Source organism: Macrotis lagotis, chromosome 7 (genome assembly GCF_037893015.1).
Source record: "Macrotis lagotis isolate mMagLag1 chromosome 7, bilby.v1.9.chrom.fasta, whole genome shotgun sequence".
In the NCBI taxonomy this organism is placed as follows: Eukaryota; Metazoa; Chordata; class Mammalia; order Peramelemorphia; family Peramelidae; genus Macrotis; species Macrotis lagotis.
The window spans coordinates 190,971,214-190,987,374 of NC_133664.1; the positions used below are offsets into that span (position 1 = coordinate 190,971,214).

At 32.4% G+C, this 16,161-nt stretch overlaps 1 protein-coding gene across 2 annotated transcripts in view; it reads right to left on the bottom strand.

Moving 5' to 3' along the window:
• The window catches only part of PDE3A (phosphodiesterase 3A), a 399,420-nt gene that overhangs the window by 76,488 nt on the left and 306,771 nt on the right, over window positions 1-16,161 (bottom strand). For both annotated transcript variants that reach the window (XM_074194319.1, XM_074194320.1), the window contains 2 exons: window positions 14,224-14,378; window positions 8,952-9,092 (listed from right to left, as the gene is read on the bottom strand). In XM_074194319.1, the coding sequence (XP_074050420.1) occupies window positions 8,952-9,092; window positions 14,224-14,378 (296 nt within the window). The remainder of the gene's footprint in view (window positions 1-8,951; window positions 9,093-14,223; window positions 14,379-16,161) is intronic.

The following is a 16,161-nucleotide window of genomic DNA, read 5'->3' on the forward strand; positions in this document are numbered from 1 at the left end:
TTTCCAAAAGAAATCATAAAAATCCAGGGAAAAAGAAATATTTATAGTAGTTGTTTTTGTAGGACAAAGAATTGAAAAATGAGGGGATGTCCATCAACTGAGGAATCCTGAACAAATTATAGTATATGAATGCAATGGAGTTCTATTGCTCTGAATGAAAGCATGAGTGGGCAGACTTCAGAAAAATCTGCAAAGACTTGAGAGAACTGATTCAGAGAGAAGTAATTAGAGCCTATAGAACATTATTCACATTAACAGCAACATTGTATGATGATTAACTATGATGGATTCATCTCTTCATAGCTGTTCAGTGATCAAGAACAATTCTAAGTCTTGGGAAAGGGAAATGCCATTCGTATTCACAGTAAAAACTATGGTGTCTGAGTACAGAGCAAAGCATACTATGTTCATTTTTTAAACTACTTTTATGTTTTTTATTTCGTTCCCAAGGATTTTTTCCCTTTATTTCTTATTGTTCTTTCACAATATGACCAATATGGAAATATACTCATATATACATATCCAACTATATCAGATTACTTGTTGTGTAGTTCATTCTTGGTTGCATTTTGATGAAAGACTCATCTACACCCCCTCCTCCCCGTCCCTATTGCCTTTCTCCCAATCCTTTCTTCTTTTATTTTTATTCCCTAATGAATGTATATGAGAACAAGGTTTACTCATTTCCCCCCTCCCCCCTCCACTCCATTGCAAAAGTTTTTCCTTGACTCTTTTATGTGAAATATCTTATCCCATTCTACCCCTCCTTTTCCTTTCTCCCAGTACTTTCCTTTCTCAGCCATTAACTCCATTTTCTTACTATATAACTTCATAGTTAGCTCCCTCCTATGCCTTATCTATCTATCTATCTATCTATCTATCTATCTATCTATCTATCTATCTATCTGTCTGTCTGTCTGTCTGTCTGTCTGTCTGTCTGTCTATCTATCCTCCTTCTAACTGCTTTAATAAATAAGAAGATTCAATAAATGAGTTATCAGTATCTTCTTCCCATGCAGGAATACGAGGAATTCAACATTGTTAAATCTCTCATAATTTACCCTTCTCTCCACCCTCTCTATGCTTCACCTGAGTCCTGTACTTGGAGATCAGACTTTCTATTCAGATCATTCAGCAGGAAAGTGTGTAAGTCCCCTATTTCATTGAATGTCCAACTTTTTCCCTGGAAGAAGATGTTCAGTTTTGCTGGGTATTTCATTCTCAGTTGCATTCCAAGTTCTTTTGCCTTCTGAAATCTCATATTCTAAGCCTTTTATGTAGACACTGATAAATCCTGTGTAATACTGACTGTAGCTTCATATTTGAATTTTTTTTCTTTCTGGCTGCTTATAATATTTCCTCCTTGATTTGGGAGTTTTAGAATTGGACTTTAACATTCCTGAGAGTTTTTATTTTGGGATCTCTTTCAGGAGGTGATCTATGGATTTACTCATTTGCTATTGTATCCTCTACTTCTAGTATATCAGGGAAATTTTCCTAGAGAATTCTTGAAAAATGAAGTCTAGGCTCTTTTCCTGGTCATGACCTTCAGGTAGCACAATAATTTTTAAATTATCTCTTCTGGATCTGTTTTACAGGTCAGTTGTTTGTCCAATGAGCTATTTCACATTTTCTTCTAGTTTTTCATTCTTTCTGGTTTAGTTTTATTGTTTCTTGATTTCTCACAAAGTCACAGCTTCCCCTAGGTCCACTCTACATTTGCCCTGGAACTGTGAGGAGAGTCCCTCTTCAGCTATGGTCACGGGGGGGGGGGGGGTGCCCAAACTGCAAATAGAATATGCGTATGGGAAATGCAAGAGTCCTGCCGCAGGGATAGCAGAGAGACATCAGCAGTCTTGACTGACCCCCTTACCATCTGTGGCCTGATCCCTCAGAATACAGCTCCTAGGTGACTCCACAGGTCTGCTTCTGATTCCTGGAACTCAGGCTACATGACTCCTACACTGGTCTGGGCTCCACTCACTTTGGTGTGGTAGAGCTATCCCACTGACCTTCCAAGTTGTTAGTTCCTGTGTAGAGAGATCTGGGAAAACCACCCACTGTATTGGACTCAGGTGCCTCCAGGGACCCAGGTGCCCTGCAGGCTGTTCCTGGATAGCTGGATCCAGCTTGCTGTGGACCCAGAATGGCCTGGGTTATTCTTCAGTCCTTTCTGATCCCAATAGACTAGACCCTTCCTTTGGATCTTCCATTGTCTTGGGCTGGAAAATTGTTTAAATGTCTTTCTCTGAGTTCCACCAATTTGGAATTGGGTTAGTCATAATTTAAAGGTATTTGGAGTGTTCTGAGGAAGAATTTCTGGGATTTCCTGTCTTCACTCCACCATATTGACTCCATCTCTCCTCCACAAATATTTTTTTAATTTTTTACACGACAGTGGGGTTAAGTGACTTGCCCAAAGTCACATAGCTAGGCAATTATTATGTGCCTGAGACTGGATTTGAATTCAGGTCCTCCAGACTCCAGGGTCAGTACTCTATCCACTGTGCCAACTAGCTGCCTAGTTGCCCCTCCCCCATGAATATTTTTTTTAGGTTTTTTGCAAGGCAATGGGGTTAAGTGACTTGCTGAAGGTCATGCAGTTAGGTAATTATTAAGAGTCTGAGACAGGGTTTGAATTCAGATCCTCCTGACTCCATGGTCATTGCTCTATCTACTGTGCTACCTGGCTGTACCCCCCACATGAATTCTTAATGCAAATTGAAATATAATTTTTCACTTTCTTTGCTTTTTTAGCTTTTTAAAAAAAATTGGTATCATTTCATGATATCGCATGCAGAAATGATATCATATTTCTTTCCTTATCAAGTAAGTAGAGAGGATGGAGGGAGAGAATTTAAAAACTCAAAGAATGTTTAAAATAAATTATTATTTTTAAAATGCTTCTAATGATGTTCATTTCTTTCTTCTTTATTTTGTTTCCTTTTTTAGTAATCCTATCACTAACTTTGCTCTCATTTCTTTCCACATTCTGCAAAATAAAACAATTGAAACACATTGAGAATGTATGAAAGCATATCTCAATCTGTAGCTTAAGGTAAACGTGCTTCTTCAGCAGAGAAATCATATTATACTAATTTTCAACAATTTATCCAAGATTTGAAAAGTCCTATTTGGTCCATAATGATAAATTGCAAATGGAAATAGAAAGGAGGAAGTTAATTCAAGGAGGTGAAGAATGCATGAACAAATATATAGATCTTTATTCTGGTGTCAATTTTAAGAAAGTTTTAAACAATTTTTTCTTTTACATATTATTGATTTATTCCCCTCAAATATTTTTGTCTATTATGAGCACTGAGCTATTTATGGGATCTTTCTTCCCTTCCATCCTTCTCCAAATGTTTTCTTAAATTTAATACCCAATTCTGCTTCAAGGCACATACTTAGCATTGAACACCACCATTTAATATTAGTGTTATATTTACGACACACAGGCAAAAGAAAAAATATTGAAAAAGAAAGAAATTTTAAATAAAAAAGGAAGTAGAGAAAAGAGAGAGGGAAAAGGTGAGGGCAAGTAAGTTAAGAGCAATTTACATGGCAAATTTTTAGGGCAAAAGATTTCCATTGTGGGCAATGTTTGAAATCACATAATGGATGCTATGTCATAGCAATTCCTCATAATTTCCTTTTAATGAGTTCCTATACAATTGAATATATGATCTTATTCATGTAGGCATTCATCCATTGATTCTCCAAAGATATTGCAAAGGAAGGGAGATTAGGAGATGGATGTAACTTATGATGAAGAGTTTTTGTAAGTCTGTCATCTACCTGAATTGTAGTGAGATGTGTTTGGTGCCTGAATCTGTTTTCTACTAACTTGCTAATCAATTTTTCCAATAACATTTATAAAATAATTAATTCTTTCATAACATTCTATTTTTAAAGATGACTGATGTTTTGGTGGATTTATATTCTTGATGATGATGGTACTTAAACAGTGAGGACTGCAATCCCTTCATGGTTTCTCATCTTGAGCAATTCTTACACATGCAATCCTTTAAAAGGGTTCATCCAGTACTAAGAAGGAGATGGTCTTCAAGATCTCTTAACAAGTGGATATGTCAATGGAGCATAAGAAGTAACTATTTCCCTCAATCTTGTCACAGAATTGATCACTTTATTTGGTGACCACATATCTCTCTGTTCACAACTTTTATACTACTTCTGTAAATTTTTTCTTCAGTGATATATTGTACACTTTTCATATCTACCATAAGTCTTTTCACTGATATTTGGGTGATCTTGTCCATTAATTCTTCAGTGATTGTAGCATTCTGTAATTTGTAGTATCAGAAGAATATTTTTAATTATTAAAAAGAGAGTCTTCTCTTTCAGGGAGAAGCTTGGCATTATTCAAATAATGACATGACTTTCCAAAAGCAATATGAATTGTTCTCAATATACTTAGTGTACATTCACAAAGTCTACCTGAGGGAGGATGTATATGTATCCATGCATATACTCTCACATATAGAATAATTCTGTGATTTATTCATCAAATTTTTATGTAATAATGTGAATAATAGGCATTCTTTTTTTCTTTCAGTTTCTCCTTTGTGGATAATTAGGTTGAACTCTGAGTGACTGTGAATTTCAGTTAGGAGCCTCTGCAACATTCCAGTGCTTGATATAATGACCACAAAACCATCCATACACAGGAACTTCACAATGACTTCACCTTTTATAGGAAACTGTCAGTTTGTACTATGTACTTGACATCAAATTTGTTTTTCTTCATTACTAATAATAAGATTAAAATTTTTTATATTTAATTTTTTTAACAAAACTTAATAATTTTGATACATACATGGGAGATATCATTTCATGAGGTAAGGTTTGCTCTACCATATCAAATGCTTCTTTATAGTCAAGAAAGAATATTCATGATTGAATTTTGTATCCTCTGTACCTTTCAGTCAAATGTGTGACTGCAAAGATATGGAAACCTATCTTCTTAAATGTACATCAAAGATGACCTTGATGCATGTATATTGGTCTTTTTTTTATGATTTTTTCAAGGCAATGGGGTTAAGTGGCTTGCCCAAGGCCACACGGCTAGTTAATTATTAATTGTCTGAGGTCAGATTTGAACCCATGTACTCCTGACTCCAAGGCCGGTGCTCTATTCATGCATGTATATTATTCTTATAAACATTTTGGAGCGATGAGAAAGAAGACCTATAGATCAATAGTCATTGATATTCTCTCATTAGACTTTTGTTTTGGGTAAATAATGTGATTCTAGATTTTTTCCATGTCTTTGGTATCCTCCCATCTTTTATTTACCTTGAAAATTGATCCCTCAATGCCCTTAAAATTGTGCTTTCTCCATCATGGATCTCTTCTTTGCATACAAGGTCTAGTTCAACTGCTTCTCCATCTTTACATTCTTCAATACTATTTCCACTTTCTCCTGTGGTGACTGTGATAGTTTCCAAATGTGGAGACTCCTCTGTCAGTGATGGCAAAAAGGTTTTGTTATAAAAATCTTCATAAATTATTCCCTTTTCCCATCTATTTGTTGGGTATTTTTATGCTTCATTTTTAAATTCCCTTAGAATGATTTTGCTTAGTTGGTTCTCATAAACATTTTGATGTTAATTGGCACTCCTTAAAAAAGAAATCTGTCATTCCCCAGTGATTCATGGTACTATATTCCCTCATGAAAAACTGCTGGATAAAACGATTGGTCACATCTGATCAAATATTTCTTTCCACGCTTATAGTCTTTTTGTTCTTCCAGAGGAAGGCATGTTTCACTACTGAGTCATTTGAATTCATCACATTTATCAATTTTGGTGTCTTTCAATACTGCTTCTCCTATATATTATTATGTCCATTTTGTAAAATGTTCTTCTGGCTCTACTGCTCTTTGTAGTTTTCTTTGTTGTTCCAAATTGCAATGATTTCCACATATGCATTATTTTCAGATTGTAATAATATTCTATTCATCCACATGCCAGAATTTGTACAATCATCCCCCAATTTCCAGGCATCCATTTTTGTTCCATTCATGCTGCTATAAATATTCTCCTCTATTTAAGATTGCTTTAGGTTTATGACTGGTTTTCATATTAGTGTTCCAAAGGGTATGTAGAATTTATCACCGTTTTTAGTGTAATTCCGACTTGTTTCTGAAAACATTTGGACCAATTCAAAAGGTCTGCAAAAATCTCCAAATTCCCCATAGAAGTACTATTTTTTAATTCAACATCTTTGCCAAATACATCTATATATTTGATACTGAGTTACTTCAATGCAAAGATGAAAATGGCATAGAAAACTATCAGAAGTAAGGAATGAGAGACTAGAGATTTGCATATTCTGCAGAAATTCCCCACTTATATAACTAGAAATGGTAAGCTTTAAATAACATCACAAAAATAAAATTAATTGTATCTTACTGGATATGAAATGTTTTATTACTGATGAATGAAGCATTACTGAATAAATTATATGAATACAGTTAGAACAAGGATTTATCCAAGCAAAGATCATGTTTGATACAGAGCTGGAAAAATTAAAATTAGGAAAAGATGTGGCATGCAATTCAGACAACTCCAGCTTCAGTTATTTTGGTAAATTATTGATACAAAAATTGGATATGGATAGAAGAAAGTAAAAATAAACCAGTTACAATGTGACCTAAATGACATGATAGAGGTCAAAAAACCCTAAAATTGCTTAAATTAGCAACTACTATGACTCTTGCCAAGATGAGACCTATAACAACAAAGAGAAATAATGATAATCTATATATTTCAAATAAAGTAAAAAATAGAAAAAAGATAAAGGAATTTTATGAAAAATATTACCATATAAACCATAAGAAGTAGTAGATGATAAAACCATGTATTAAAAAGTCTGGTAAAAGAAACAAATCATTCTGAGAGCATTTAGGTATATACCTAAAATAGGACCTCAAACAAAAGAAATAGGAAAAGAATCTGAATTTTTCTGATTTCAATATCAGCTATAAACTAGGAAGAAATGACACTGAGAAAAAATATAAAAAGCGGATGATAAAGATGGTGAGGATTTTAGAAACTGATTCACAAGCAATCTGTCAAAGATGCCAAAGGCATTGAAAACTTTTAGACTTTTCAATTATCAGAAAACATAACTAGGGGTAGGGGGGGACCATCAATCTACACACCTATATATTTAGCTTCTGATCTATAATAAATTTTTCTGAGAATAATTTACAAATACCTCAAAGAAATACTTTTTGAAATTTTTAGCAGGGAATAGGAAAGCCTTCATGATATGATATTCCACAGAAGGATTTAATCTTTATCATTACACAATTAATTGAAAGTTATAGGGGCAGCTAGGTGGTGCAGCAGGATAGAACACTGGCCCTGGAGTCAGGAGGAGTTCAAATCCAACCTCAGACATTTAATAATTGCCTATCTGTGTGACCTTGGGTGAGTCACTTAACCCCATTGCCCCTTAAAATAAAAAAAAATAAAAAAGATAAGTTATAGAAAACTGCAAGGTCCCATTGTAATTATTCTTTGTTGATTACAAAAAATTAATTTGATATATTAAAATATCCTTGAGTGTTTCTTGTGTTGTTTTCTTTTCGTTCTTTCCATTCTAATGATATTATATTTATTTTCCCAACTACATACAATAGTAGTTTTCAACAATAATTTTTTGCAAGGTTTTAAGATCCATATTTTTGTCCCTTCTTCCCCCTTCCCCATTCCCCCTGACAGAAAACAATCTTGAGCACAATCACAAAGACTTTGCCATTAAATTTTCTAAGCAATTTCTACTTCCTTTTTACATATTCCAACCCCTCTATTCATTTTTTAAAAATTCTATGATAGGTATAGCTAATTTTTTCTACTCACAGAAAATATAAAAAAAGCAAAATGATTTGGAAAAAAATAAAAATGTAATCACAAAAAGAGAGGAGAAATAATCACTTGAGTCTTTTCATTTCCTTTGTTAATTCCACTATAGTGGAATTTGCAGAATTCACTGATACACTAGTTATTGCATGGAGACATAGTCATATTAGATGTACATGCACACATATGCACATTCTGATAAATATATATGTATATACATATATATTAGATAGATACATAAATACATACATAGATAAATAGCATCTCCAACTGAGGACAAGTCACTTAGTCCCTCAGTACCACAGGCAAATCTCCATCAATATTTTCTCTACACAATTGAAATCCCAGGTGTATAATAATTTATTATAAAATAATAATTAAATTTCTTTATTGGATCAATATAATTCATTGTACATAGTATACAGATCTGACATAAAATGTTTGTTGAACTGGATTCAATTAGATGGCCCTAGGAATGCTATATGGCATGCTGTGAAACACTAGGAAAACTGGAAGTTTATCATAATATGTTCTACCACAGAAAATCAAGATTCCTGAAAACTCAAATTTCAGTTGTATGAGAGAAATTGGTACATATCAATTTGAAAGGCACCCAATAAAACACTTCTTAGTTGTGATATTTCTTACAATATTTGAATTCTATAACATTGAAAGAAGCTGCTGTTTTTGAATGAGAAGATTTGGGAGCTCTTCACAAAAAGGTATCCATTCTTTCAATGAGCAGTTTTAAAAACAAGTTTTCATGGTATTAGGGTACTGTATATTTTGAGAGATGAGCATAAACCCATATCTAAAAAATGAAGCAGAGGGTGGGAAGTGTTGGAGTTAGGAAGATATGAAACAAAATTCTGTTGCAGACAATATTAGCTATGTGACACTGTTCAAGTGACTAGCTCAGCTTCCTCATCTATAAAACGGAGACAACAAAAGTACTTAATTCACAGCATTGTGAAGATCAAAGAAAATAACACACAAAAGAGTTTTGCAAATCTTAAAGCACCAAATAAATGCTAGTTATTATATTAGCTATTATATTCTTACCTGACTCAGAATTCGGCCACATTTTTTCCCTATCTTTTCCACCAAATCAAAGATTGGGAAATTCCAGGTATTTAGCTTTTCCATTATCGAGTCCAAGTTATCCATGACAAGAGGCTCTGGAGCAAGAATAGGCTTATCTGGCTATAAAGATCAAAAAAGAAATATTTTATTGGCACGTGGCTTTTTAAAATTATTGTGTATAATGTCAATACTTAAAAAATGAAGATACATTTATTAAGGTGATGATTTAAAATGGACAAGTCTTCAATTCTTCATTTAAAACACTAAGAAATTGAAAACTTTAAACAGAATTTAAATAAAAAGTTTTATAATCAATTGAACTCTATAGGCAGATACTTTTAAACTCATTTTACATAATATCTAGGAGTAATTCAGGCATAAATAATAAATAATGATTTTATAAGATGATGATGATGATGATGATGCATTTTAATTGGAAAATTCAAATTTATATTAATTCTTCCCTTTTTGTAAATACTTTCTTTCTATTCCTTGGATGTTATCTATATACAACTGATTAAGAAAGCAATTTCTGGATCACAAATTAAAGAAATGATAGACTTCTGCCAAAGGATAGACTAGTAAAAACAATATTTTATTACAGTTTTTTTAAAAAAAGGTTTTAAATGAAATGGATAAAATCTGCCAATGTACTTTTACCACGCTAAGTGACAAAGACCATAATTACAATGCAGAAATAAGAAAAGTAGTAGAGTGTCTAAAACTTTACAGGATACAAAATCTAAGAAAGAAACCCAGTTTAGTGAATCAGGCTTATAAAGTTGAGTGACTAGCACAGTGAACAAAACATCCTGATACAGAGTGATAAATTTATGTTATACTTAAATTTGAGATCTTCTGGTATGGAACTTAGACGTGAAATGTGCCTCTCAAAAAGTATATTTACTTCTGATAGCATATAATTTTCATGATGACAAAGGCTATTTTATTTCAGACTTTGTGTATCCAAATGCCCAGTGTAGTACATTGCACAAAGCAGGTGACTAATAGTGCTAAATGTTTGGAAAAATCAATGGAGATCTGACAAAATGTTCAGGAACTGGAGGCAATTCCGAAATAAACATAAAGATAGGAAATTATCTGGTTTGGTATCAGTGGGGGCAGAAACAAAATCATCTGGATATTCTATAGTCCTCCTAAGAATAAAGTAAATATAGATGAGGAATTCCATAAACAGTCTGCTATTTAAGGATGATACTGATGACTCTACCTGCCAAAAGTAGAGGTTAAAATATCTTGGTTTGCCTAAAATATAACTCCATTCTTCAAAAGGAAGTGAAAACAAATGAAGGGAAATGTTATACTGTACACAGTTCTGACAAAGTAAAGAAACTTTTGGATAAGTAATCACTTCATCTTAGATTTGTGGAAGATAGATGCCAAAACATTCATAGAAAAGATCAATAGGATTCCAGTGACTAATATTCAACAGGAAAAGCAAACCAATAAGGGTTAGGAAGATCTAAAGAGTGAAGCAAAAAAGAAAAAATAATTTTGACATTGGTAGAATGGGGAGTTGTCTAAATAAATTTTCATGGATTACTGGGAGTTCAATGAATAGCAAAATTTTCATTTATAAACATTTTATTTCTCCCAAACACACGTAAAAATAATTTTAACATTCTTTTTAAAAACCTGAATTCCAAATTCTACTCATCCCTTTTTATATTCCCAACCCTGAGACAGGGTAGGCAATATAGGTTATGTAATCATTGAAACAAATATTTCCATGTTAATCATGTTGTAAAAGAAAACACACAAAATAAACCCACAAAAATGAAGCAAAAATAGTATTCTCTGATCTACTTTCAGACTTCATTAGTTTTTTCTCTGATGTGGCTAGCATTTTCCAACTTGAGTCTTTCAGAGTTATCCAATATTGCTGTTACAATACACAATGTTCTCCTAGCTCTGTTCACTTCACTCTGTATAAATTCATGTAATACTTACTAGGTTTTTCAAAAATCATGTAACTCAGCATGTCACAATCAGATAACACTACTTTCCAGTTTGTTTACCAATTGATCTGCATCTCATCAATTCCCAATTCTTGCCATAACAAAAAAGAGCTACTATAAATAGTTTTTATTTAAACAGGCCATTTTCCTTTTTTAAAAATAATCTCTTTGGGATACAGACCTAGTACTGTTCTACAACTTAGAATTTTAAAAGAGAATCCTGAGAGCAGGTAATGAGGAATGACTGTAAATCATACTTGGATAGCACGATCTTATCCTTTAAAGTCATTGTCAGGGACATTAAAGTTTTGAGTTAATGGAAGACAGTAAAGGACCAAGGCAATACAGGCAGGGTATTTTTAAGTTATACTGAGATAAAGAAAAGGATGAATAGGATATGACCACTGTTCTCAGTAGATTTACCAGTGACCACTAATAAACGGTTCTGTTATTTCTTTCCATCTTAATTTGTTTCTATTCTCTTTCAAAGAGAAACGATCTTTGAACTAGAAATTATAGGAATAATTGTCATTAGTGAACCAAAATTCAAAATAAGCAGGGAGGGAGTGAAAGTCTCATAGTCCTTGGTGAGTTTTGGTTTCAAGGCCCAAATTTCCTATGTTCAAGGGTGCAGAAAGTACTGGCAGAGGTGGTTTCTAAGACAATATTGATTCTTTTTGGAAGACCAGAGAGAATGGAATAGATACTTCAGAATCAGAGAAGAAAAATTGTCCTAATTTTCAAAAGTGAAACTGTGGTGAGTGTACAAATACTGTTCTCCTTAATTATTTCCTCTTACTCTATAGCTCAGCTATAACACGTTCTGATGATAAAAATCTTTTTTGCTTATCCCTTTACTAATTTTTATCCTACTACTCTCAACCACATTTCAATCTAGTTTTGTTCTTAGATTAATCATGAATATACTTTCTTAATGTACAAAAACACTTTTAACTGATCTCACTTGTTTTTTTAATAAAGAATAACCTATCTAGAAGTATATTCCAATTTTTAGTCTCCTCCAACTATATCTCAATGATGCCTATTAAACATTTGCAGATTTACATTTCTGTCTGTCATTTTATTTGTTCATTGCCTAAATTTTGACTATTTGAGAGCATGTACTTTTTTTTTAACCTTGGGTTTCACCATTGGCTCCTTTCTTTAATTTCTTCTGTGAGCTTCTCAATGTCTTGAAGGTAATTGTTACTATTTTGTAGCTTCTTCTCATAGTATCTAGGTGGGTAGATACTTTGGCAATTTTTTTTTTCTATCATCCTTTATCATTAAATTTATAAGACAGTAGGTCAATGAATTCTTACCAGCTTGGATAGGCATAGTCCATCCCTGACCAGTGCTATCATTCCTTTATTTAAAGTATGGTCCAAAAAAAGATAAAAGCAAATATATAACTGTTTTAAAATATAAAAAAAAAACTGGTTTGACTTGAAAAATAAAGTAAATGTTATTCTAATTTTAAATTTAAATTTCATTACAGATATAATGGGTAAAAATGATCAATCATTCAACAATAACGAATACTAGAGCTGGAAGAGATTTTACAAATCAGTCTTCTAATTCTGTCTTTTCTTCATCTCACTTAAATATTAAATAGAATCAAGAAAAATTACAGAACCTAGGTGTCAATTAGGTGGGATTAGAACTACTATTTTCTGATTCCTTGTCAATCAGACTATTTTTCTCTGCTATACCACATTGTTTCAAGTATAATTTATTTTGCTTAACAATAACTCCAATAAGAAAGGAAATTAAAGATAAGAATTTTAGAGAAATTTATGATATGCAGTAATAAATAAGAAATGGAACAAACATGGTTAGTTGTAAACATAAAAACAAATGCCCAAATGTCTATTGCTGAACAAAAATCAAGAGTGTTCTAATGAAAAAAAGTGGACCACCTAAATAAATTCAATATTTCATCTGTTCTCCAAATTCTTTTTATTTAATTTAAAATTATTAATTGATAAACTATAATCAATTGTTGGATGAGCTATGAATCATTTCAGCCAATCCAGAAAACAATTTTGCATCATAACCAGAAAAATCACTAAACTGTAAATACCCAGAAAATTACTACTAGAACTAGAAACAAAGTGTGTGTCCATCAGTTGAGAAATATCTGAACTACTGTATAAGATCTAATAGTATATTACTGTATCATAAGAAATATTAAAATTAAGGTGATGTGGGAAACTGTATTTTGTATGAAATTATTTAGAGTGCATAGGGCATAACCAAGAGATATTACGTGTATCGAGTATGTTACTGTAAAGGAAAGCAACACTAGACTTCTGATTAGTGCAATGACTAATCATTAACTTGGTAAATTGTTGATGAAACATATTTACTCCATGGAAGTCCAGGTATGAAGCAGATGTGTCTGTCTGTCTGTCTGTCTGTCTGTGTATATATATATATATATATATATATATATATATATATATATTATAAGCATATATATGTTTATATATTATAAGCATATATATGTTTATATATTATAAGCATATATACATACATATATATATATATATATATATATATATATATATATATAAAACCAAACTTGGTCAATGTATTGATTTGTTTTACATATTTGTTTCAAGTATGTGAGGATCTCTAGAAAGTGACAGCAAGATTTTTTTTTGGAGGCAATTGGGGTTAAATAATTTGCCCAGGTTAAAACAACTAGTAAAAGTCTAAGGACAGATTTGAATTCAAGTTTTCCTTACTCCAAGGCCAATGCTCTATCCACTGTATTGCTTAGCTTTTTAAAGTATTAATCAAACATTTTAAAATTTAAACAAAATAATTACTGGCTGGATTTTCATGGAGGCACCTGTACTTTAAAAAAGTTAGAGGGAAGGGGAGCTAGGTGGCAGAATGGTTAGAGCACCAGCCCTGGAGTCAGGAGGAGCTGAGTTCAATTTGGCCTCAGACACTTAATAATTACCTAGTTGTGTGACCTTGGGCAAGTCACTTAATCCCATTGCCTTGCAAAAAAAACAAAAAAAAGTGGAGGGAGAGATTTTTCAAAGCATTTATTAGAAATAGAGTTTACTGCTTTTAACCAATTAATAGGAAAAATTTTCATCTTTTAGATAAAATTGCTAAAGTCCAATATAATTTTATAGGATGAATTATTTTTTAAAATTATTTTCAAGGCTGATCCTAAATTGTGTACTATTTCCTAAATTTTAAATTAGTTACCAATCAAAATGAAGAGAAATATAAATGAGAAAATCATATGCTACCATAAATACGATGGTTTCAGGGGTATATGTGCTGTGTTGAGATTCTTTCCTCAATGAATCTTTAGAGCATTCTTGTTCATCTTCATTCTGGACAATATCACTGCTGTCACTGTTATTATTGGTTTCATAATCAGAAGTCACTTGAGTTGTATCATCTGCAACAGGAAAAGAATTGCTTATTTTAATAACTTGATATATCTTTTCCCTCAAGATCAAATAGTAACTCTAAATGTCAAGATATTCTTCTCTTAATGTGCTCATGCATAAACATTATAAGAAAAGGCAGATTCAATCCTTCAAAAAGACGACAGTCAAAATCTTTCTCATTATCTATTTGACTATATCAATTTCCAATTTTTAAAATGACCTTTTTATGATTTAAAATTTTAAAATTTTAAATTTACTTTTATTTTTCTTATTGTCTTATTGATTCATAAACATCACAATGGCTTTCTCATACCCATTTTATAATTTGTTTATTCATTCATTTAAAAAGCATTTAAATACATCTTATGTGCCAGGGACAAGAGATACAAAGACAAACAAAATATTTCTGACCTCAGGAAGCTTGTGTTCAATGGAAAAGGTACAAAAGTAACAGAAAAATAAATAATAAATATATACAAAGCAAATACAAAGTAATATGAAAGGGGGTGAACTAATAATGAAAGTGAGAAAAATAGAAATAAAATCAGCATTGACTTCATGAAAATAAGTCACTCTTGAGTTTAGCCTTGCAAAAAAGCTAGGAATTCTAAGAAGGAAAGATGAGGGGACAGTGCATTCCAAACATTGGAGTCCTGCTTTTATAAAGACAGAGAAGAAATGGAATGCCAAGTGTGATGTTTAAAAAAAAAAAGTCCAAGGGACCTAATTTTTGAGTAATTTAATCATTTTTTAAATAACTCAACTTGTTAATTAATAAAAGAATAGTCATTCAACCATCTTTATCAAAACAAAGACCTTACTGATGGTGGACTCACAATTTACATGCCCTTTGAAGAGTAGATGCTATTGAGGGTGGTAATTATGATTATTTAACAATTAATGAGAAAATAATTATTATAATAAGAGAGTGGACTATATTATAATGAGTATCCTTGGGTACATGACATGGATCATTCAAATCTGGTCGAAGAAACATCAATTTATATATCATCTAACCAACAAAAGGGAGTTGCAATACTTCTCAGACCTATCTGAAGATGATGAGCAGGAATGCACTGTCTGATTAGATCTTGGGTAAATTTTTCAGAAAATTTTCCCACACTGATTGATTTCTGAATAGGAAATAGAAAAGGGGAAAAAATCCTTGGTTCTAATTGAAAAATTTTATTATTAATTCCAGAGAGAAATAATCATTTCTCACACAAGTTCAAGGACCAGTAAATAGACCAAAATGACAAAAATAAATAGTAGAAGCAAGAAGGAAAGTTTCACCTGGAATAAGATTTAGAAGGGTGTTAAATGTGAAACAGAGAACTTGGTATTTTATTCTGTGACATGGGGAAGGATCAAGGTTCATAAAAATTATCATCTCCATTTGGAGTACACACTCCTTGTATTTTGGGAAAAAAAAGAAAGCCAAGGGTAGATCCAAGATGATGGAGAGAAGCCAGAACCTTCCATAAGTTCTTCCCAGGTTCCCTCAGAAAAAATAAAAAATAAAATCTCTAAATGAATTCAGGAGCAACAGAACCCACAAAAAGACAGAGTGGTCCATTGTCTAGATTAAGATATCTTGAAAGGAAGTCAGGAAATGTCTGTCTGTCTCACTCCAGTGGAACAGGAATAGAGCCCAATGCAGGGACCAGAGCCCTGAATAAAACAGGGTGTGGGGGAACGCAGCAAGAGACTCTCAGGTCCAGTGAAGATCAATAACTGAGACCCCTCAGTCCTGGTTCAGCAGGTCAGTGGCAGTGAAGGCCAGTTGTGAGT